At 35.8% G+C, this 18,957-nt stretch overlaps 2 protein-coding genes across 2 annotated transcripts; one reads left to right on the forward strand and one right to left on the reverse strand.

Moving 5' to 3' along the window:
* Positions 1-421: 421 nt before the first annotated feature.
* Positions 422-8,734, reverse strand: LOC103706349 (triosephosphate isomerase, chloroplastic). The gene is made up of 9 exons (XM_008790414.6): positions 8,369-8,734; positions 7,042-7,068; positions 5,486-5,555; positions 4,766-4,889; positions 3,724-3,808; positions 3,440-3,572; positions 3,055-3,228; positions 1,739-1,821; positions 422-764 (listed from the first exon to the last, which is right to left on the reverse strand). The coding sequence occupies exons 1-9, from the start codon at positions 8,537-8,539 to the stop codon at positions 708-710; spliced, it is 924 nt and encodes a 307-aa protein (XP_008788636.3). The 5' UTR covers positions 8,540-8,734; the 3' UTR covers positions 422-707.
* A 1,713-nt stretch (positions 8,735-10,447) lies between these two features.
* Positions 10,448-18,516, forward strand: LOC103706348 (translocon-associated protein subunit alpha). The gene is made up of 8 exons (XM_008790413.6): positions 10,448-10,639; positions 12,919-13,080; positions 13,269-13,319; positions 15,205-15,293; positions 16,415-16,492; positions 16,679-16,882; positions 17,874-17,945; positions 18,187-18,516. The coding sequence occupies exons 1-8, from the start codon at positions 10,576-10,578 to the stop codon at positions 18,235-18,237; spliced, it is 771 nt and encodes a 256-aa protein (XP_008788635.1). The 5' UTR covers positions 10,448-10,575; the 3' UTR covers positions 18,238-18,516.
* Positions 18,517-18,957: the final 441 nt, after the last annotated feature.

Below are 18,957 nucleotides of genomic sequence, written 5' to 3' on the forward strand. Positions count from 1 at the left end.
GGTAGCGTAGATAAAAACACTCCAGAGATGTGCCCCCTTCCATCAGAGAAGAAAAGAGGTTGTTCACCGGGTAGGGAAGATGAAACACTCCAGAGATAAGCCCCTTGCATCAGATGGTGTTTATATGCCGGTGACAATCGAGTGCAAATTGTTTTGTTGTTTAGAAATGCAGTGCTTCTTCACTAGTAATAAGAGGAAAGAAAGACAAAATACAAAGCAAGTCCAGAATGTAATATAGATAATGGTGTTCACCGGCCAAAAGCAGTCTTGTTTGAGATTATTAAATATCCCCACAGCAGTTCAGTTGGAATTAATCCAGTGGTTCTTTCAGGCACCAACACATTTTGTGTGTGAGAGAGAGAATGAGAGAGAGAGAGAGAGAGCACTTCATAAAGGTTGGACAACTGAATACAGATAAATATGAAACACAAAGTACCACGTCAAGAATTAGACGGCTTTGTTCATGCATTTTATGGCTCTATACCAGCAACAAAAGTGATAATACATGCAAAGAAGAAATCAAGGCAACGTTGACTGATACAGCTTTCGTGATAACATTCAGGCGAGGTCAAAACAAGGTAAGAACATGAATTTATTCATTACAGATTACCAAAATGAGATCATGACGAAGGTCAGAGTTATAACCCTTTTGAATGGAGGAGCTGCCACCTGACCTTATTCGTGATTATCTGACTTCAAATGGATAGTCAAACGGCAACTTTCTTTGAAGTCACTGAGTTGACAATTGTGGCAAATTCTGGTCCCTGCAGAACCAACAAAAACAGCAATGGTCCCTGTAAGTCACTCATTATAAACTATAAAAATCAGCAGTAATTATGATAATACAAAACTACTAGAAAGCTTTAAGCCGGTGCAGGCATGAGCTTACACCTTCATGTGGGACCCAAAAAACAAATCCTTGCATCAACTGGCACTTCAATGCTCACCCTTGCAATTTGGTGGGATGAGAATGGAGGGCAAACCTACTGCTTACAATATATATATAGTTTTTTGAAGGTTGAAATGAGGGACCTACTGCCTACAATGTTGCTTGCTTGGTTACAGATGAGGGGGTGTGCCCTTTTAGATTGCCCATTCGATATGCAGTTGTTTCTTTTCACAATAGTAATCAAACTTAGAATATATATATATATATTTTAAAAGACAATCAAACAACCCTACAGCTTTTAGTAATTGCATGACTTATAATGATAGGTACTTAAAACTTTTTAAAATATTGTCCATATTTGTTTTTATCGGTATATACAAAGTTAAGAAACAAGGTTATTAAACTAATCTTAAGAAAGGGATCTCATCAGAACAACATTTCTCAGTATACGGAAAAAGAATGGAAATTAGCTTATTGTTTTATGTAGCTTATTATTTTATATTAAGATCATTCCAATGTTAGTAATGATACAAATGCCTATAAATATAATGGTTTCTGAAACAAAGTCAAAAATCCGTTTTGTGGCATTTTTTGATGAGTCCTGGTTTGAGCTATTTTAGCTCGTTTGCATCAAAATAGACCAGGGACCTACAAAGGAATTATCTTATATCATGTTCAGTTGCAAGAAATGAAAAAACAAATCCATCTCGTAACATATGAGTTTGGTACAACTAGGATCCCTCATAGAGGAATTTGCCTTTCATTATTTAGTAATGCAACAAAAATTCAAGGAGAAAACAAGTGACTAAAATGTTCTTTGTGAATAGCAGCAGTGCCCCATGAGCATACCTTTAAAGATGCACCTCCAACAAGAAATCCATCAATATCTTCTTGCTTTGCAAGTTCTGAACAATTGCTCCCATTCACAGAACCTGTAAAACAGAGCATCAATTCAACTCTATAGCCGTATGAGCAAATAAAATTAGAAAGCACCTAAACACTGAATACAAAACTATCATTACATACAGTAAGATTACTAAAGCCTAGGAGATGAACCTACAGGTTAGCATACATGCAAATCCCTCCTGGAATCATATCATAAGGATACCTATAGCCACCAGTTAATTAAATAGGTCGACATGCAATATACAGTTATCAAATATGAGGAGAGTAAGTTCATACATTAGCCACCAACACTACGGAATCGTTCATAAACAAAGTTTTGGCACTCAATTGTCTAGGGGATATCAGGTTAAACTATGCCAGAAATCATTCAGCATATGCTTACATAACAGTGCATAATGATAGGACATTTCTTGGACCAAATGCCACATTTTCTTGAACATCTCTTATCAACCTCCACTCTTCCTCACCGAAGAGAAAGAAAGAAAAAAAAAATAGATAGAAAGATGAAGAAAATTAAGAGGTGGATACACGAAGAAGGGTCTTTTCCCTCCACAGAAAAACAAAAAAGAGGGAGGAGAGAGAAAGAGAGAGGAAGAAGAGAAGAAAAGAAAGAAACTGAATAATCCCATCCTATTGGAGTGCTAATAAGGTGTTACATAAACTTTGGTATCTGTATATCAAGAATTTGTATTGATGAAGAAACTTCATTTGGTTTTCTTCATTTTCTTTTCTTTCTGCACAAGTACCTGTGGGGGCGAACAATCACAATTTTTCCTTAGAAAGTGCAGAGTTTATGTGTCTACTCGAGAAAATCACAAACAAATTTACTGCCAACCAAGGGTTTGAGTTCTGAGTACTGTTGCATGCCATGCCAACAGGTGTTTGCAGTGGGCAAACATGTGCTGGGCTCAGGAACTGACTGAACCCAGGGTGTTTGTATCACAGAGTACTGATGCACAAAGATCTGGCTCGGGTCAATATGGCTGAGTACTGGGCTGTTTTTCTTTCAAAAAAAAAAAACACACCCTTTTTGGGGGCAGCACTGGAATCCATACCATCAACACAACAACCACCACCTCACTGATCACATCACTAAAACAGCATAATGACAAGAGTTCCTTGACCAAGGTTACCAAACTAAGACAAAATGTGACACATTTTAGAACCTAATTCTATCATCTCATAGTAATAGATCTGTAAATAAGGCATATAAGTAAATCTATATGGCAATGGACAAATTTACAGTTGTAAACAATTACCTCCATAGATAATACGAGTACTAGACGCAACCTCAGCTGAAATGTTCTTCTTGATCCAATCACGAACAGCAACATGCACTTCCTGAGCCTGTTCAGGAGTAGCCACTTTTCCAGTGCCAATAGCCCATACAGGCTCATATGCAATTACGACATTTTCCCAGCTTGTAATACTATCTGAACGAAATAATGAACGAGAAGACGTATCAGAAATTATAAGTCCTATTCTTCTGCAGCAACATGTACAAAGTTGTGACATGAAAAGGTTAACATCATAGTTAGCCTTAAATAGGAATGCTTCATGAATGGGGATTCACACAGATGGCCTCATATAGTTAAGGTATGATTTGATGGTTATAGTTGTAGAAACACAAAGCAAACAATTTACCTGCAAAAGCCTGCATCTGCCGAAAACAGACATCAAAAGTTTTTCCTGCTTCTCTTTCTTCTAACTTCTCTCCTATGCACGCGATAACCTTAAGATTCTGGCTCAGGGCATATGCAGCCTTTTTCCCAATAAACTGAAAGTAAAAAAAGTATTTTTATCTGTTACAAACTTGAGTTAAGTCAGACAAGTGAATATTAAATCCCTGACTTTGTTTCACCAAATACAAGGGTCATTGACTAGTTAATATGTCAAAAGCATTTATGTCTTAATTCTCTAGCTGGAACCTGGTCATCTTCACCGATAATATGTCTGCGCTCAGAATGCCCAAGAATAACCCACTTGCACCCCATATCTATCAGTTGCTCTGCACTGTACATAGTGAACAGAAAAATTAGCAACTGCATGATGGCATAGCTACATGACCCAAGAAATTATTTTGTTAAGAAAATCAGAAGAAAACGAGAGAATGGCTACAAGCAAGTTAGAGAAAGTAAATATTAGTTATCTGCCGATGGATAAAGATAACTTCAACTTGCACATTATCATAATGCATAGCCAGATGAGCTAAAGGTAAAGGTAATATCAAAAGATGTGTGTTTATATCTGCTGATATTTTAAATGCTAATGAGTATCGAGACACAAATTTATGTCTTTGAGAACTCTTGGGAAATTAAATTATCAGGTGGATGTGATAAGAAATCCAGTTAGGTCATCCGCACACCATTTTAACCAAACTTTCCTGGTAAGTGCCTTGATCCTTATATCACCACTCAGGACAGGGACAGATTGTCGCATACTCCAAATTGCTTCCATGCTCAGTTGTTGCAAACCTGATACGTGAAATGGACAAAGCATTGAGGAAATTTATTAAGGCCATCCGAGAGAACTTGGAGCAGATCTTTATTTATTGTTTGAAAGATAGAAGCAAAGCACCAGTTAAATTTAGGAATAATCATCAGTTGTCCATTAATAGCGGTAAGGCTGCAAGTGCATTGCACAATCCCTGGGTGCATGAAAGAACATAAAGAATATAAAGAAAAATAATTTTAGCATTAAAATGTATCAAAAATATTGTTATGTTGCATTATGGTCACCTTTTCTTAGAATTATAATCATATTTTTAAGGGATGCACATCAATGGAATAACAATCATGTTTTATGAAAAAGAAAGAAGGGGGCCAAGAAATGCCAAACATGCCCTAAGATTCAAAAAATTAAAACTTAGGAAGTCAGCAATGCCGAACGAGCCATAGAAACAAGTCTATGCTGTTTCCATAGAAAAATGAAACAGATACGGAGAAAGTACAAGTTTCCAGTTGCCATGACCTTATTTCTCCAGTGAATGCTCCACCTTTTCCAACCCAACAATTCTGAGCAGAAATATCAATATGATCCGTCAATGAATTATTCACCTGATCAATGTAGATAAATGGTGGTGCTACGACCACATCTGCATTATCAACATGAAAAAAGAAGTCAGGAGACCTTCAGAATTAAATTGATAGATGCTCACCAAAAAAAAGTTATGTTACAGGAAGCATTCATAAAATTATGCAATTAAGAATTTATCAGTCTTAGGAGAGTTTGCATGCAATAGATTAGATTTAGATGTATTAATCACAGAGCTAGCATAATGTGCATAATCAAACTAGCATTTCAAGTAATGCTGGGTAAGCCCACTGTAAGGATGGCTTTCAGCCTCTGAGATCTCAACCAAGATATCAATATGTATTGGTATCAAGCAATTCACCAATACAATATTTGGCTTATTATATAATCACATTCTTGCTCTATTAACATTTTTATATTTCAGTTATTATACATTGGCCAAGATGTTGAGATATATCTCAGTGATTTTAAAATTCTTCAGCCTTCCTTTTTAACTGAGATAAACTGATATATATCAGTTAAGCCTCTTATTGGACACATGCCAAGATAACCGAGTTTTCTATGATTAAAAACTTTTATTGTAAATAAAAGGCCTACTCCATTGTAGTTGCATGTTGAGGCAACATAAAGACAGTAAAGAGAAACAAATCGGCTTACCAACATTATTTTCCATTTTAGCATCATTTAAGTCAGCAACAAGTTTGCTAACAGAGTCCTTCGTTCCATTCTAATGAGAAAATAAAAAGAAATAACAAATTAGGTGAAATCGTAAATTTACAAACAATAGCTTATCAACGAACACAAACTCCAATACAAAAGAAGTTAATCTTAGAAAAAACTGAGAGGAAATGAAAATCAAACTTCAAAATTTATCAAAGTCAAAGTAACATGAATTATAGCGATTAATTTATATAATTTCAAACATCATGAAATGAGTGGAGAACTTTGAAGTCACATATATGAAAGCACATGATTCAAGATTGGCTAGAATGGTAGCAAAATACCATGATACCTTTCTACAAACAAATGAATAAGAAACAGAACATGATATTTGATAAACCATGCAAGTTCAACTCTTTATACCTTATGCATTTTACTCTAGGAAGCAATGTATATGCTACTACATCACTATATTCATATATGGTCCAGGAAAATTTACACGAATTACTTTTATGGCTATGGCTAATGATCTAAAGTATAATAAAAGATTAAAAGAAGCTTGTCTCAAGAATGTATGCAGTCCTTGATGGAAATGAACAGGAAAAGAATCATAAGCTAAACACAAATAGTTGGAATAGAATTAATTAGACAATTATCAGTCAGAACACTTGGTCCTTTCTCCATGAGTATCTTGCTGTCAAATTTTTATGTCCTCCGGATGGTAGAACCTTTTAGTATGTTATTTCTTTGACAAGAAACAAATTTCATTTAAAAAGACATGTTAATGATTATGCTATTGCACCTGGATTACATGACATATATAAAATTATTAATCATCACAGCTTTAAATAAGTTGTAAATTTATCATGAACAACTAGTTTCTAGGTAAATCATGTTTCCTTATTCTAACTCCAAAATCAACAACCACATGTCTAGTTGTCTATGGATCACTCTCTACTACTGTCTGTACTACTTCTCACTCAGATTTGCTATGACTAGGAGGCCCCCTGGAATGCCTAGTCTCCAAAACATTTCATTCCACGGAGATTCTTGTCTGCGTACGAAGAGTTGCATTGTCGCATGATACTCTTGCTCAGCTTTTCCATCCTCACATATCTCAGAGATAGCATTGCGAAACAATGTAATTTCATATATCTTGATGGTAAGCTCTCAAGATATAACTAATTTCTCCATCTAACAATAAATTGAAGTTGAGCAGAGCATAAACTATCTTTACCAGCAAAAATTATTATGTGATTTTGAATACTAGTTAATTCCTACATAAATTCCCCAAGTACATTGCTATTGCCCCCGTCATGCATGCATGCAATCCCAGTATTGCAAAACTGATCTCATCATGTCAGGTATTGATAACACATGTCAAAGCTTATTTTCTATGCTACAAACTCTGTTAAATAACAACAGCTTTCCTCTCTTCTACTCACAGGAGAGCAAATTTCTAATGATCAATTAGCTGCTGGAAGTATTGGCTCTCAATAAAAGGAAAAATATAGAAAAAAAAAGAAATAGAATATAACAAGAATTATACTTACGCATTTCCAATTTCCTCCAACAAAAAACTGCAAGCACAAGAAAAGCAGAGTATTAGAAACAAAAAAGATTATCAGGATTTAAATTTCTTGTGAAAATAGTTGTCTTCGTATACAATGTAAAACAATGAAAATCTAGATAATTCTTCTTAAAACATACATGAAAAGAAATAAACTTCAATGATCATATATCCAGTCATGTCACCACAAGTAGGAACTTAAACATTACATACTACTAATGCTAGAATTCTTTATAAGAAGAATTATTTTTTTAATTACATTAATTGCAGTATAATCCTGGAATTCATCTAAGAAAGTTATTTCCAATATTTCAAGAATTGTGGAATTGCAGGATCCCAGTCTCTCCAACTCTCCATCCTCTGGCCTCCTCATTTAGCGGCCAGCCATATAATCAAGTCATCGAATGGCTTGCTTTATCACAATATGAATCTTTCATATTAAATGTTACGATTGCAGGATCCCGATCTCTCCAACTCCTCCATCTCCTGGCCTCTGGCCTCCTCATTTAGTGGCCAACCATCTAATCAAGTTACCAGGTGTCTTCCTTTGTCACGATATAAAGCTTTCATATGAACTGTTACTACCTGACAATACTTGGTACTTAAAGCCATTGACATGGTACAAATCCGTTGTACCTTGGTGGAAGGTACCCATCAGCAAGTATCACAAAACATCAATGCAAAGCCTTATGGTAATTGATTAATAAACCACCGCGCTTGGTGATATTCTCTCAGCATGATCAAGTCCTTATTAATGGATTACAGTGTCAATATAGTACTGATTACGTATTCCTCATAGGTTTGTTGTTTAAAATCCACATTATTTTTTAATAAATTTGAAACAACCAAAGTCGTTCCTGTATTCACATAGAGACATATTCCTTAAATACATAAATCCATAATCATACTTTTGAAATAAATAAAAAGCTCTTTTTTATCACAGTCCTATATATTCTACCCTCCAAAACTTTCTAAAATTTAGATATAGTAGAGTCTCTATCAAATCTATTAACTTATGACAGTCTTTGCTTAAAACAACCACCACTGCAATCGTTCCCCCCAATCGAATAAACAAACACAAACGATAAAAAACTGCTTAGACAACTGCCAATCTAAATCAATCATGAAAGCTAAAAATTAGGGATCTGCTAACAGTACATACGAAACGTTTCACTTAAATCAATCAAAAAAAATCAGATGTAAATCTAATCTGACTCAATCCGGTTCAAAGATTATAACTTTTCCCAAAACAAATGCCAGCAGAAGACCAAAAGGGTCAAATATCAAAATCAGAAGGGGTAAGGAATCACTTTTCCTGTTCCGGCCATGGCGACGACTCCTCTGGGAGCTCTTCGAGTAGAAAAGAAGCGGCGTTGAGAGCCAACGCGATGGAAGAAGAGGGTGGAGGACAAGGAGGGGGCACGCTCGCTTGCAACGCCGAGCCCCAAGAACTGAGGTACCAGAGATGACGCCGCCGCCATTGCCTTCGTCCCTTGCTCTCCCTCCTCTCTCTCTCTCTCTCTCTCTCTCTCTCGACCACACCAACCACCACGAAGCGAGGAAAAAAATAAAGATATATTTTTTTGTTCTTTTTTCACCTTCGCTCCCGTTCTTTTTATTTGTACACATATTTTTCGGAATTTGGAGCGAAGAGAAAGTACTAGGTTTATCGGATCGCCCCGGAGGCTGTCTTCATTGGACACGTATTCGGAGAATCCAGCAGGTTGGGATGCGAGCAATGTTATGAGTCGCCGACTCTAATAAGACGAAAAGGTTCTTTACCAACGTGGCACATAGTTATTGGACAAGTCAGTTGCCATGTAAGCCGTGGGCCCCATGTAGTTCCGTTGTGTACATGACGGGGTGCGCAACCCAGAACATTTTCCGTGCTTGATAGGGATGGCACAACGAACAGCGGCACCTCGTTGTGGGACTGGACTCTAGCATGCCACGTGGAAAGGTCGTTGGTGGCATCACGTGGCTGACACAATAATCCTCTGCAAGTGGCTGGGCCCCACAGCGTTCCGTCGATCGGCAGGAAAGCTGTTCGCTGTTTGCTCGCAGGTGCATTGACTTCTATTTCAGGAAAATAATAGGAGACATAAAAGGGAACCCTAGAAAGGAACCCTTGAGTCATCATGTAGGCTAGTTCTTGTCCGAGATCATAACAATTACATGCGAGAACAGTGTTACGGGTTACAGTTTGGGTTTCATTTCGCGTGTGAGGGATTACTTCGTGCATTGACAGGATGATGGGCTGGTGGGAGAAAACACAAGAGCGACCATAAGGTGGAGCCCACGATGACGGCATAATGACCATTAGGTGGAGCCCACGATACCTTAACAAGAATTCCAACGAGGATTTACCTTTCGGTGCCACTTGGAAATTAAAGAGAGGCAGCGCTTCGTCTTGGTACGAAAAAGGTAACATATGATGACGGTAGAGGGAGTTGGTCAACTGCCCCGGGATTGCTTAAAAATGGGCAAACACCCACAAGGCACAATATAATCATATATCATTATCTGGTAAAATTATTTAGTTTTAATGTATGAATATTATATACTATTAGATTACAAGCACTATACAACATGTTACACTATTTTCAATACATTAATTACTCTTTTATAATAATCATGCAATACCTTTTTAGTCATGTAGAAATATTATATAATTACCGAATTTATCATTGAATTCGCACATCTAGAATTATAATGATAATTTATCAAAGAATCATAATATGTTAGCAATGTTTCGTATCAATATTATGTTTGGATTAATGTTTTAAGCATATGTTTAATGGATATTATATCGCAATGTAAAAAACTTAATAATATAAAGTTCAAATAAAATACAATATAAGATTTCTAATATAGAATAAATTATGTATGCTAATTATATACTATATTTTTTACAAATGTGCCATATAAATACAGACTATTATACATGATAATATCAGTGTATAATGTTATAATAAAATTAATCTAGTATGCTATTAATATATTAAGTGAATAATATTATTGTATATATTGTAGCATATACTATCCATTGATTCCATTGCAATCTGGAACCTCTATACATTCATTACATCTATACTCATGAAAAGATAAAACAAGTGTCCATTAGAATCGATATGTTTATATTTGTTGTCACTTCTTATTGTACACGATTTCCCTTCTGGCAAATCAAACATGGTCATAAGCTCATTGCAGTGTTTATTTTATTTATTCATTGAATACACGGAGAAACTGTGTACTTGCTCATCATTTAACCTTATCGATCAATAAAACAAACAGCGCCGTCTGATTCGCGCGGACGGTCAATATCATGGGCACCGTCAAGACCTTATGTGTGTAGCTTAGCATTTCCAGGCTCGAGTCCCCACTGCGCCATTCTTTGGTTACCGGGCCGGCCCACTGGTCTGGACTTTTGGGCTTCGTGTTCGAGCCGGGACAAACAGCTTACAAATTTTTCGCCTACTCTGTGTCTGCCCCTGCCTTCGCCTCCTAGCTCTGAGCCATGGGGATTAGGGTTTTTTCCTTCCTGGTCGCGCTTCTCTTCCTCGCTTCCCCGATCATCCAAGGTATCCCCCCCCCCCCCCTCCCTCTCTTTCTTTCTCCGTGTCCCCCGATCTCTGTCTCCTAAGCAATCCCGGCTTCCTGGTTCTTGCTTCTGATCTGGATCCATCTCGATCTTTCGGGTTATTTGGGTCTATTTCAGCGCGATCTATTTTCTATTCGGAAAATTTTACGATCGTTCTAGTCAAAGTTTATAGTTATATATTTTTGTTCAAAAGAATCCTTTGGCTGATTGGTTCTATCAATTGAGGTATCAGATCTGATCTATTTAGAATATTGTTCCGTTCGTATAACGTTATTTCTCCCCCTCGATATCTGTTGATGATCATGACATCATGATATCTGTGTTTGAAGTGGAATAAGGTCGTATTAGGAAGACGAGTATAGAGAAAGGCTTGCAAAGAAGAGAAAAAGGTGACCTTTTTATTTGGGAAATTTGATAATTTGTTGCATAAAAGGATCTGTATACAAGAGGGCTTCCCGTTATAATTTGATCTCTAGGAAGATTTTGATTACCACAGTGCGTTGATCTAAAGCTACTCTTTGAGCGTCTTTTTGTTAATTCGGTTCGAGGTGTTCATTGTTGATCATGAAGACAGAATAAAGGAACCTGACAATTCGATATCTTAGATGTCTTCTAGTAATATTTCGCCTTTTCATATATGGCTCTTTTTGTGTTTCTGGGTGGCAATTTATTAGGGTAAAATTCGAGAAGATGCTTACATATTTGAGGGTTGATTCCTTTTGAGCTTGTGAACTATGAGAAATGCTGATTTTAACTTGTGTTGTTTGAAAATTTGGATGAAACCAAAATGAAAAAGAAATGCTAAAATTCAGCTCATATTTAATAGTGCCACCTGGATTTTGTCCGGATGTATAAAACAAGGACAAATCTGTAACTGCTGGTAGTTATATTTTTATTTTTACTTCGTTTGCAGTGGTGGTAGCATTGTTGTTTTAGTCATTGACACTGTGGTATTTCATCTTTCTGTTCTTTTTAAGTCTTCTTTCTAACCGTGAGAGTGTTATTCTTTGTTTTCATTTTTAACTTACATTTTCGTTGCCCCTTTTGGTATCTTCTTTTCATTTCTCCCCCAATTTTAAGTGGAAGTTTTTTGTGTTTTTTCTAATGTTTGCCTTGAGTTAGTGTCTTTTATTTCGTTATATTGATTAGGTAGCTCCTTCTCCTTTTTTTTCATTGCTTTATATAGTTTGTTCCATTTCCTACAAATTGTAGTGGTATAGCCCTCCTTTGTTTAAAATTATTTCATTGGTCTACTAAAGGAATTTGTGGTGGTTGAAAGGCCAAAAAAACTTCGTGACTAAGGTGGTCTACTATATCTGTACATAGGGCTGAAACCGGATTGGATACGGATCGAATATCAGCATATCTATATTCATATTTGTTTTGTTTAACAAATACAACTACATATATGGATGTTAGTCGAGTGCAAAATATCATATCCATATTTGTCTTAAATGGTTATTGATACAAATCAGATACTGAAAATATGAAAATTAATGCGGATACAAGTTAGATAATTAAACTTTATGGCCATAGAGTCAAAGATATTACTAAATGGAAGTAAATCAAGTTAATAGCACATCAATGTGGTAATTTATTTTCTTTAAAGATTATGAGTGTTATGTAAAATTAAATAAGACTACAAATAGGCTCAGATATTTAGATACAAATCAAATAGTTGTCTATCCATATCCATGTCCGTTTTTCTTTAACGGATATGGATACGAATACGAATATTAGTCGGATGCTCAAATTTTTATTCATATCTGAATAGATTCGGTTGCGAAAGGGATCTGGATGGATGTTATCTAATCTACTTTCATCCATAATTGTAGACATACGACCCTGTGAGATCTTTTAGAAAAAGTAGTAATGCCATAGATTTGGTCTTCATGAAAAAAGACATCATTTAGAGTGAGGCTTACACATGCCCTGTGCTTGGGTTGATGGTCTTACAGATTTTGAGAGGAAAAGAATTCCTTCTTCATGATTTTTGGATCCCACTTGTTAATATGAGTGGCTTTGTGTGTATCCTTTTGGAGTGGTGGTTGTTTTGTACACACTTTCTTCTAAGTAATTAACCACACACATCCACTCTTCCCTTTTATTTAAGTGATGTTCACCAGTAAAGTCTGCAATCTCACTATTTTTGCTTCAGAAAATATTAGAATGATGTTTTATGAAGAAACTTTTAAATTAGAGTCCTAAGTAATTAGGTCTTTGAGGTTCATCATAACCTTTTGATTTTCATTTTGGCAGTTGTGAGATGTCAATCAGAAGCAGATGTTGATGCAACAGCAGTTGTTGAAGGGGATGATCTTGGCATTGTTGGTGATGAGACCCAAGTTCTTGGTGATGGAACCTTTAGTCCAGCTCCTGGAGTAGATACAATATGTGTTTTTCCAAAAAATGCTGCTAAATGTGAGTATTATTTTCATAAGACATTAAAAATAGCTAGCATTGAATGTATTGTCATTGCTGTTGTTGTTGTTGTTGCTTTTACTATTACCATTGCTATTACTATTATTAGTGTTGTTGTTGCCATTGTTTATGATGCCATTCTATTTTTTGTAACAAGCTCCTTTTCTTTCTTTTTTTTCTGACCGCAGTGGTTCCAGCCGGGGAAGTGACTGAAATTCTGGTTGGCATGCATAATGAGGGTAACTTTATATTGCTTCTTGAGTTTGCTATCAAACTATTGCAATTCATCCTTTCCTGCTTATCTTCTTAATTCAGTTAATTTATCTCATTCCTTTACCAGTTTTAAAGACATGATCTGTTTTATATTGTTAATTCAGTAATCATTTTATCTATAGATACTGTCAAACAGAAAGGTTGTTATTTCTTGCTCTCTTTATATGAGTAAGCATACTACTTTTGACTAATTCCATCTCTTTTTCTATATTCTACATTTTGATCCATCTGTCTTTTGTATATCTTTTTCTTAATTTTATCATAAACTCTGACATTCATAATGTTTTTGTCTATGGAAAACTGTACCTGTCATTGTGGAATTCAAAATTTGAGAATTGGTGCTTTAACATGTTTAAGTTATTTTTGAAAAGAACTATATCGAAAATAAAGTATCTTGTTATCATCGAATAATATAAATGAGGAAGCACAAATGAAGTTTCTTGTGGATTGGGTTATCATTCATAGTAGTTCCCTTATCAGACATATGCAGGCAATGGCTGATACAATGATGATAATGACTTAGTTAAACATGTTCCATACTTAGGATTCTTTGTATGGGGAAAATAATGGCGCATCTTGGAATTTAGTTAACGTAAACACCATTTCTTTCGTATGTTTTGACTTTTTATTTGCTTAGCTTAGTTCTGGTATTTATGGCTGACAGTGTGTGTGGGCTAATGATCCAGATGTGCATGTGTGTGTTCATTGGGATATAAGCAAGCTTTGTGGAAGTTGACACCTCTACTGGTGCCTTAAGATGCCTATGCCTTCTTTAGCTATTTATGATGCTTACTCTCCACTTCAGCCTTAAATAGTTTGGGCACATGCGCACATAACTGTGTTCTGGCTTGCTTTCTAAAGATATTTCTAAAGATGCACAAGAGTAAGGCTTTTTGAAAGCTAGCACTTCCACCTGTAATGGCATGTGGTACTTTTATTTTCTTTTTAGCTCTATATGATAGTCTACTCTATTTTCAGTGTTCATGTCTCTTAAGCTCCTGTTGTGCTAAATGGTGCATGTAAGAATACATGAAATTGTACAGTTATTCTCCAGTGAACCATATTTAATCTCTCTACTTTCACTGTTTGTATCGGCTAAGCTCCTATTATATTAAACGATTTGTGGAAGTATGTATGACATTGTAGGCTTCCTAAATTGCACTACAAATCCTTTCTGGATAGGAAAATCAAACTATTGACAAAATGGATATGAGAATTGGGGGGAAAAGAGTTCAATATATTTATATGTACTTTACCAACGAAAATTATTTTAACTAGAGCACATCATTTCAAATTTTCTATCTGAATGGTTATTTTTGCTTTTTGGCCATTTTAATATGACCTGCTTCACTAATTTTTAAGGTTTTTTATTAAGGGCCTGTAGGGTAATACAATAGGATGGGGTCAAATTTTCTGCTGGATTCGTGGATTGGGCCTCCCATTTAAGCATGGCCCTATCAACCAAACACCTTCCAACTCAAATCCTGTGGGAATAAAAAAAAAAAGGACCTCCAAGGGTCCTTTTTTCTTCTTGCAGCCCAAAGCTTGGTATTTGGGCAGGCCTTTGGAAGGTGGGGCTAGATGGGCCGATAGGCCTGATTCCTACAGGATTTTCAGTCCAATTCTGTAAGAATATCCAAATCGGCTCTTGGTAGTTTAATGTACCATCCATGCTTAAACACTAGTTTTTTATTGAAGAGTTGCTAATATTTATCATTTTTGGTGGTTATTGTTTTATCATCCTTTATTGAACTGTTGTTTTATAGTGGTCTTTATTTGATCCTAATGTTCTTCTTTATTGAACCTTGTCTTCTGTTATTCTAATGAGCCATTATATCCTGATAAATACAGGCGAATCAACTTTAAATGTCATAGCAATGCATGGTAGCCTTCATCTTCCTTTTGATCATCATATGTTTGTCCAAAATCTTACCACACAGGTGAGGTGCATCAAGTTCTATATACCTGTTTTCTTGCTATTTCTGTGGAATCAGCATGTTTTCTCAAATTCAGTTCAGTTTTGATCATCAAATGTGTACATTTTTTCCCCTTTGTCTGGCTTATGTCTTCCACAATTTTGCATTATCATTCGCAATTAAGGCTCATGCAAATTAATACTTTGCCGCTTGGATTCTCGTTGTCCCTTTCCTTCATGCCATCATGATTTTAGAAAAGCAGATAACTTTAGGAATTAAAAGAAATGGTTCGAAAAGGATTGAGTTCTCTTATCAAGTAAGATACAGTGACAGTTAAGTATTTTAGTCTTGAATAAGGTGTATAATTAATTTTTTATTTCTTTTGGATTCATTCTCTGTTAATTTGCTTTCTTATTTAGTCTCAGGAATCTTATATTTAAATCTCATGGAAGAAGATTGTTTTGCTGTGCTTTTCGTCTTAATTTTGGGTCTAGTTTTTGTAGTTAGGTTTTTAGTCTAGGTTGGATCAAGGAAGCTGAAACTCATTGAAATTGTGATTTGAATAGATTTTGCTGGTCTTTTATGTGGGGTTATACTGTTTTTTTGCTAATTTAGAAAGTCATTTATGTTCTTTTTTCTGAGAAATTGTAAGAAAATAGTCCACAAGTTTACTAGTTAATTAAGGAGTGATAATTAGTAAATCTTTATGGTTTCTTAGCTTTAAAAGAGGAGATTAAAGGAGGTGTAAAACCAAATTTTGTGATTAATATTGATAAATTGAAGTATGCTATGGTGCATAAAGGAGTGTCTTATTAGTCTTCATGCCAATCCAGTATAGCGCAGCCATTTGGAGATATCAGATTATTTCATTGTCACATGTAATAAGCAGTATGCTATGGTGCATAAAGGGCATTCTGTTACCGGGATTGCATGGGATTAGGTCTCCTGAAATACTAAGATCCTTTTCATATATATAAAATCGCTTATTGCATGCTGAGAATAAATGCATCTATGGCATTCGTATCTGTTTTGTACAAAGTGTACCCACAATTCATTTGTTCTAAGTATTGATTTTCCTTAGATGCTATGACTTAATTGTTAAGTGCATTATTAATATCAAGAATTCTATCCCTTGCCTATCACAGGAGTTCTTCAATGCATCAGTGCCGGTTTCTGCTCAAGCAACATTCCCTTATAAATTTGCTGTCAACAAATTCTTGCAGGTAGTTGCCAGTATATAGCAGTTCGAATTTTGTCATGATATCGTGCCCACTGAGAACATCCCTTTTTGGACAAGCAACTAGTCTTTTTTGATGGGCATGCCTATATCGGATTCACATGCATATATGTTCATATATTAAGAGCTTGTGCTGTAGTCTTGATAGTCTTCTAATATGTTTGTACTGCAGCCTGGCTCATTTGATTTAGTGGGCACCATAGTTTATGAGATTGATCAGCAACCTTATCAGAGTGTCTTTTATAATGGTACCATCGAAGTTGTGGAGGCTGGAGGTTTCCTCAGCATAGAGTCTGTTTTCCTTGTTACTCTTGGAGTTGCCCTCCTTGGCCTTTTTGGATTGTGGGCATATGGTCAAATACAGCAATTCTCAAAGGTAAGTTTCTGTTTTTTTTTTTCCGACACTTTTTTTTTTTTGCTACACCAGGTAAGTTTCTTTTAGCGAGTTCCTTTGTATGCTATAAAAACTCGGTTGTGATCTCAAGTTTTTTGAATAAAGAAATCAGATACTCTATGCTGCTCTAAAGTGGATTGACAATGATTTCGGATAGACAAATTCATAATGTAGTTTGGTATACTTGATATGTATTAGTGCTATAAGTCGAAAAAATCTCTGCCAAATGGTTTGCTTACTGCTCAAGCCTATGCCTTATAAATTCTTTTCCAGCCTTGCGAACTATTTGTTATTGTGGTGATTGGAATAAATTGTTAATATGCATTATTCCATATTATGTTTGCATGCGGGCGTGCGGGCGTGCGTGCATGCTTAAACACATAGATAGCTTACTATTAGTGGATCATGCTTGCCTAGATAACTTACTATAAGTGGATTAGTATCTTTTAGAAGATGGTGCCTTTGGTCACCTGGTTCTTGAAGGGAATTATGTGCTGAAAAAGAGTGGACCCATTGTTTTAGTCTGATGTATGTGCTGAGACATTATTGCACTGTAACATTGGTGGGTGTGCTATATATTTGTCAACATTAGTATCTTTTTATTGTTTCTGATGTTTTTCATATTATTATTGTTCCTATTTGGTGTTCACCTCGTCTGAGTTGATGGGTGCTGCCATAGATGTAGTAAAAGTTGTAAAAATTCCTGTAGTAGGCTTGTGATACCATAGTTTCGGTATAACTCAGACTTGTGCTACTTGCGTTTGGGAAGAAATCTAAATATGCTTGTAGGAAACAATTCTTGATGACAGTCTTGTTCAGTATCAAATAACCATAAATACACATGCCTTGTTCCTTTATAAATTTAATAATGGATTTTAGGTATCTATCTACTTGTGAATATTGAGTTGTTACACATTTAATGTAACCCGCGTATGATTAATTTGTTCTTATGTGTGGGTATACTTCTTCTTAGAAAACCAAGAGAGCAACTAAGGTGGAAGTAGGTACTCGAGCAACGGATGCAAACATGGATGAGTGGTTGCAGGTAAGTTATTTTTTGCCACTATACTAAATGTATATTTCCTTTTCACGGCTATCTTTTGTGTAAATTTTAATCTTTGTTCTGTTCTCTCAAATCTCAAGACATGCTACTTTGCTGATAAAGCATTGGTATTGATGACTCATGTTTGCCGAATTTTGGTCCTGACTCTTCTGCTTGAAGGCTGATCAGTTGATCCAGCACATTCATAGAGAAATGAAACATTTTCTTTTTTGTGTATGTTCAGGGAACTGCATATGCTCATTCACTCTCAAACAAGCCAAAGAAGAAGAAGTAGATTTGCATGTGCTTCAGGGTGGTGTGTATTTTTACAATCCGGCTTTCTGGAGCAGGAAGGTGAGGGAAATTCTGACAACATGGTAGTTTTTCAAGCTGTAGGTGAGAAACTTGGAACCAAGCGTTGCATTCGTGAAGCTGTAGGTGTCTTTATTCAACTGAAAGTTGTGTACCACAAGGAAAAATATTTTGGGAAAATTCAATTTTGGTTAGAACTACTATTTATAAATTTGCATTATTGATGGTAAAAATGAACTAATATTACTTTTTTGATGCTGCATATAGTGTTGATTTGATCTCTTTGAGACTTGTTATATATGTACTCTTAGATTCTTGGTTGTCTCATGGTCAATGTGAAAATTCTGTCCAGACATAATTCATAGAGAGAGTGGTAGAAGCGATGGTGAAAGAAAGCATGATTTAACGGGGAAGATGGATAAAAGCCTGTAGCATGCTAATTCACTTGGCTATTTGGTATCAGAATCTCGCTATCGTTAATTGCTGAAAGCCTTTTGCTTGAGATGTTGAGTCAAGGTTACTGGCTCTGAAATTCCTTACGATAAATTCATCCATAAAGTTTGTAATGTTATACGGCATGATTAATTGGATAAAAATTTGCTTGTAAAACACATTACAACTAAACCAGCTTAACAGATTTGTTGCTGGAAATTAGATCCGGGGGCGACCACTTGGCTGAGAAGGAGGAGCTCTGGTGCGGGAA

The sequence above is a fragment of the Phoenix dactylifera genome, chromosome 16 (assembly GCF_051530095.1).
Source record: "Phoenix dactylifera cultivar Ajwa chromosome 16, Ajwa_hap1_PhDact_Kaust_v1.1, whole genome shotgun sequence".
Classification (NCBI taxonomy): Eukaryota; Viridiplantae; Streptophyta; class Magnoliopsida; order Arecales; family Arecaceae; genus Phoenix; species Phoenix dactylifera.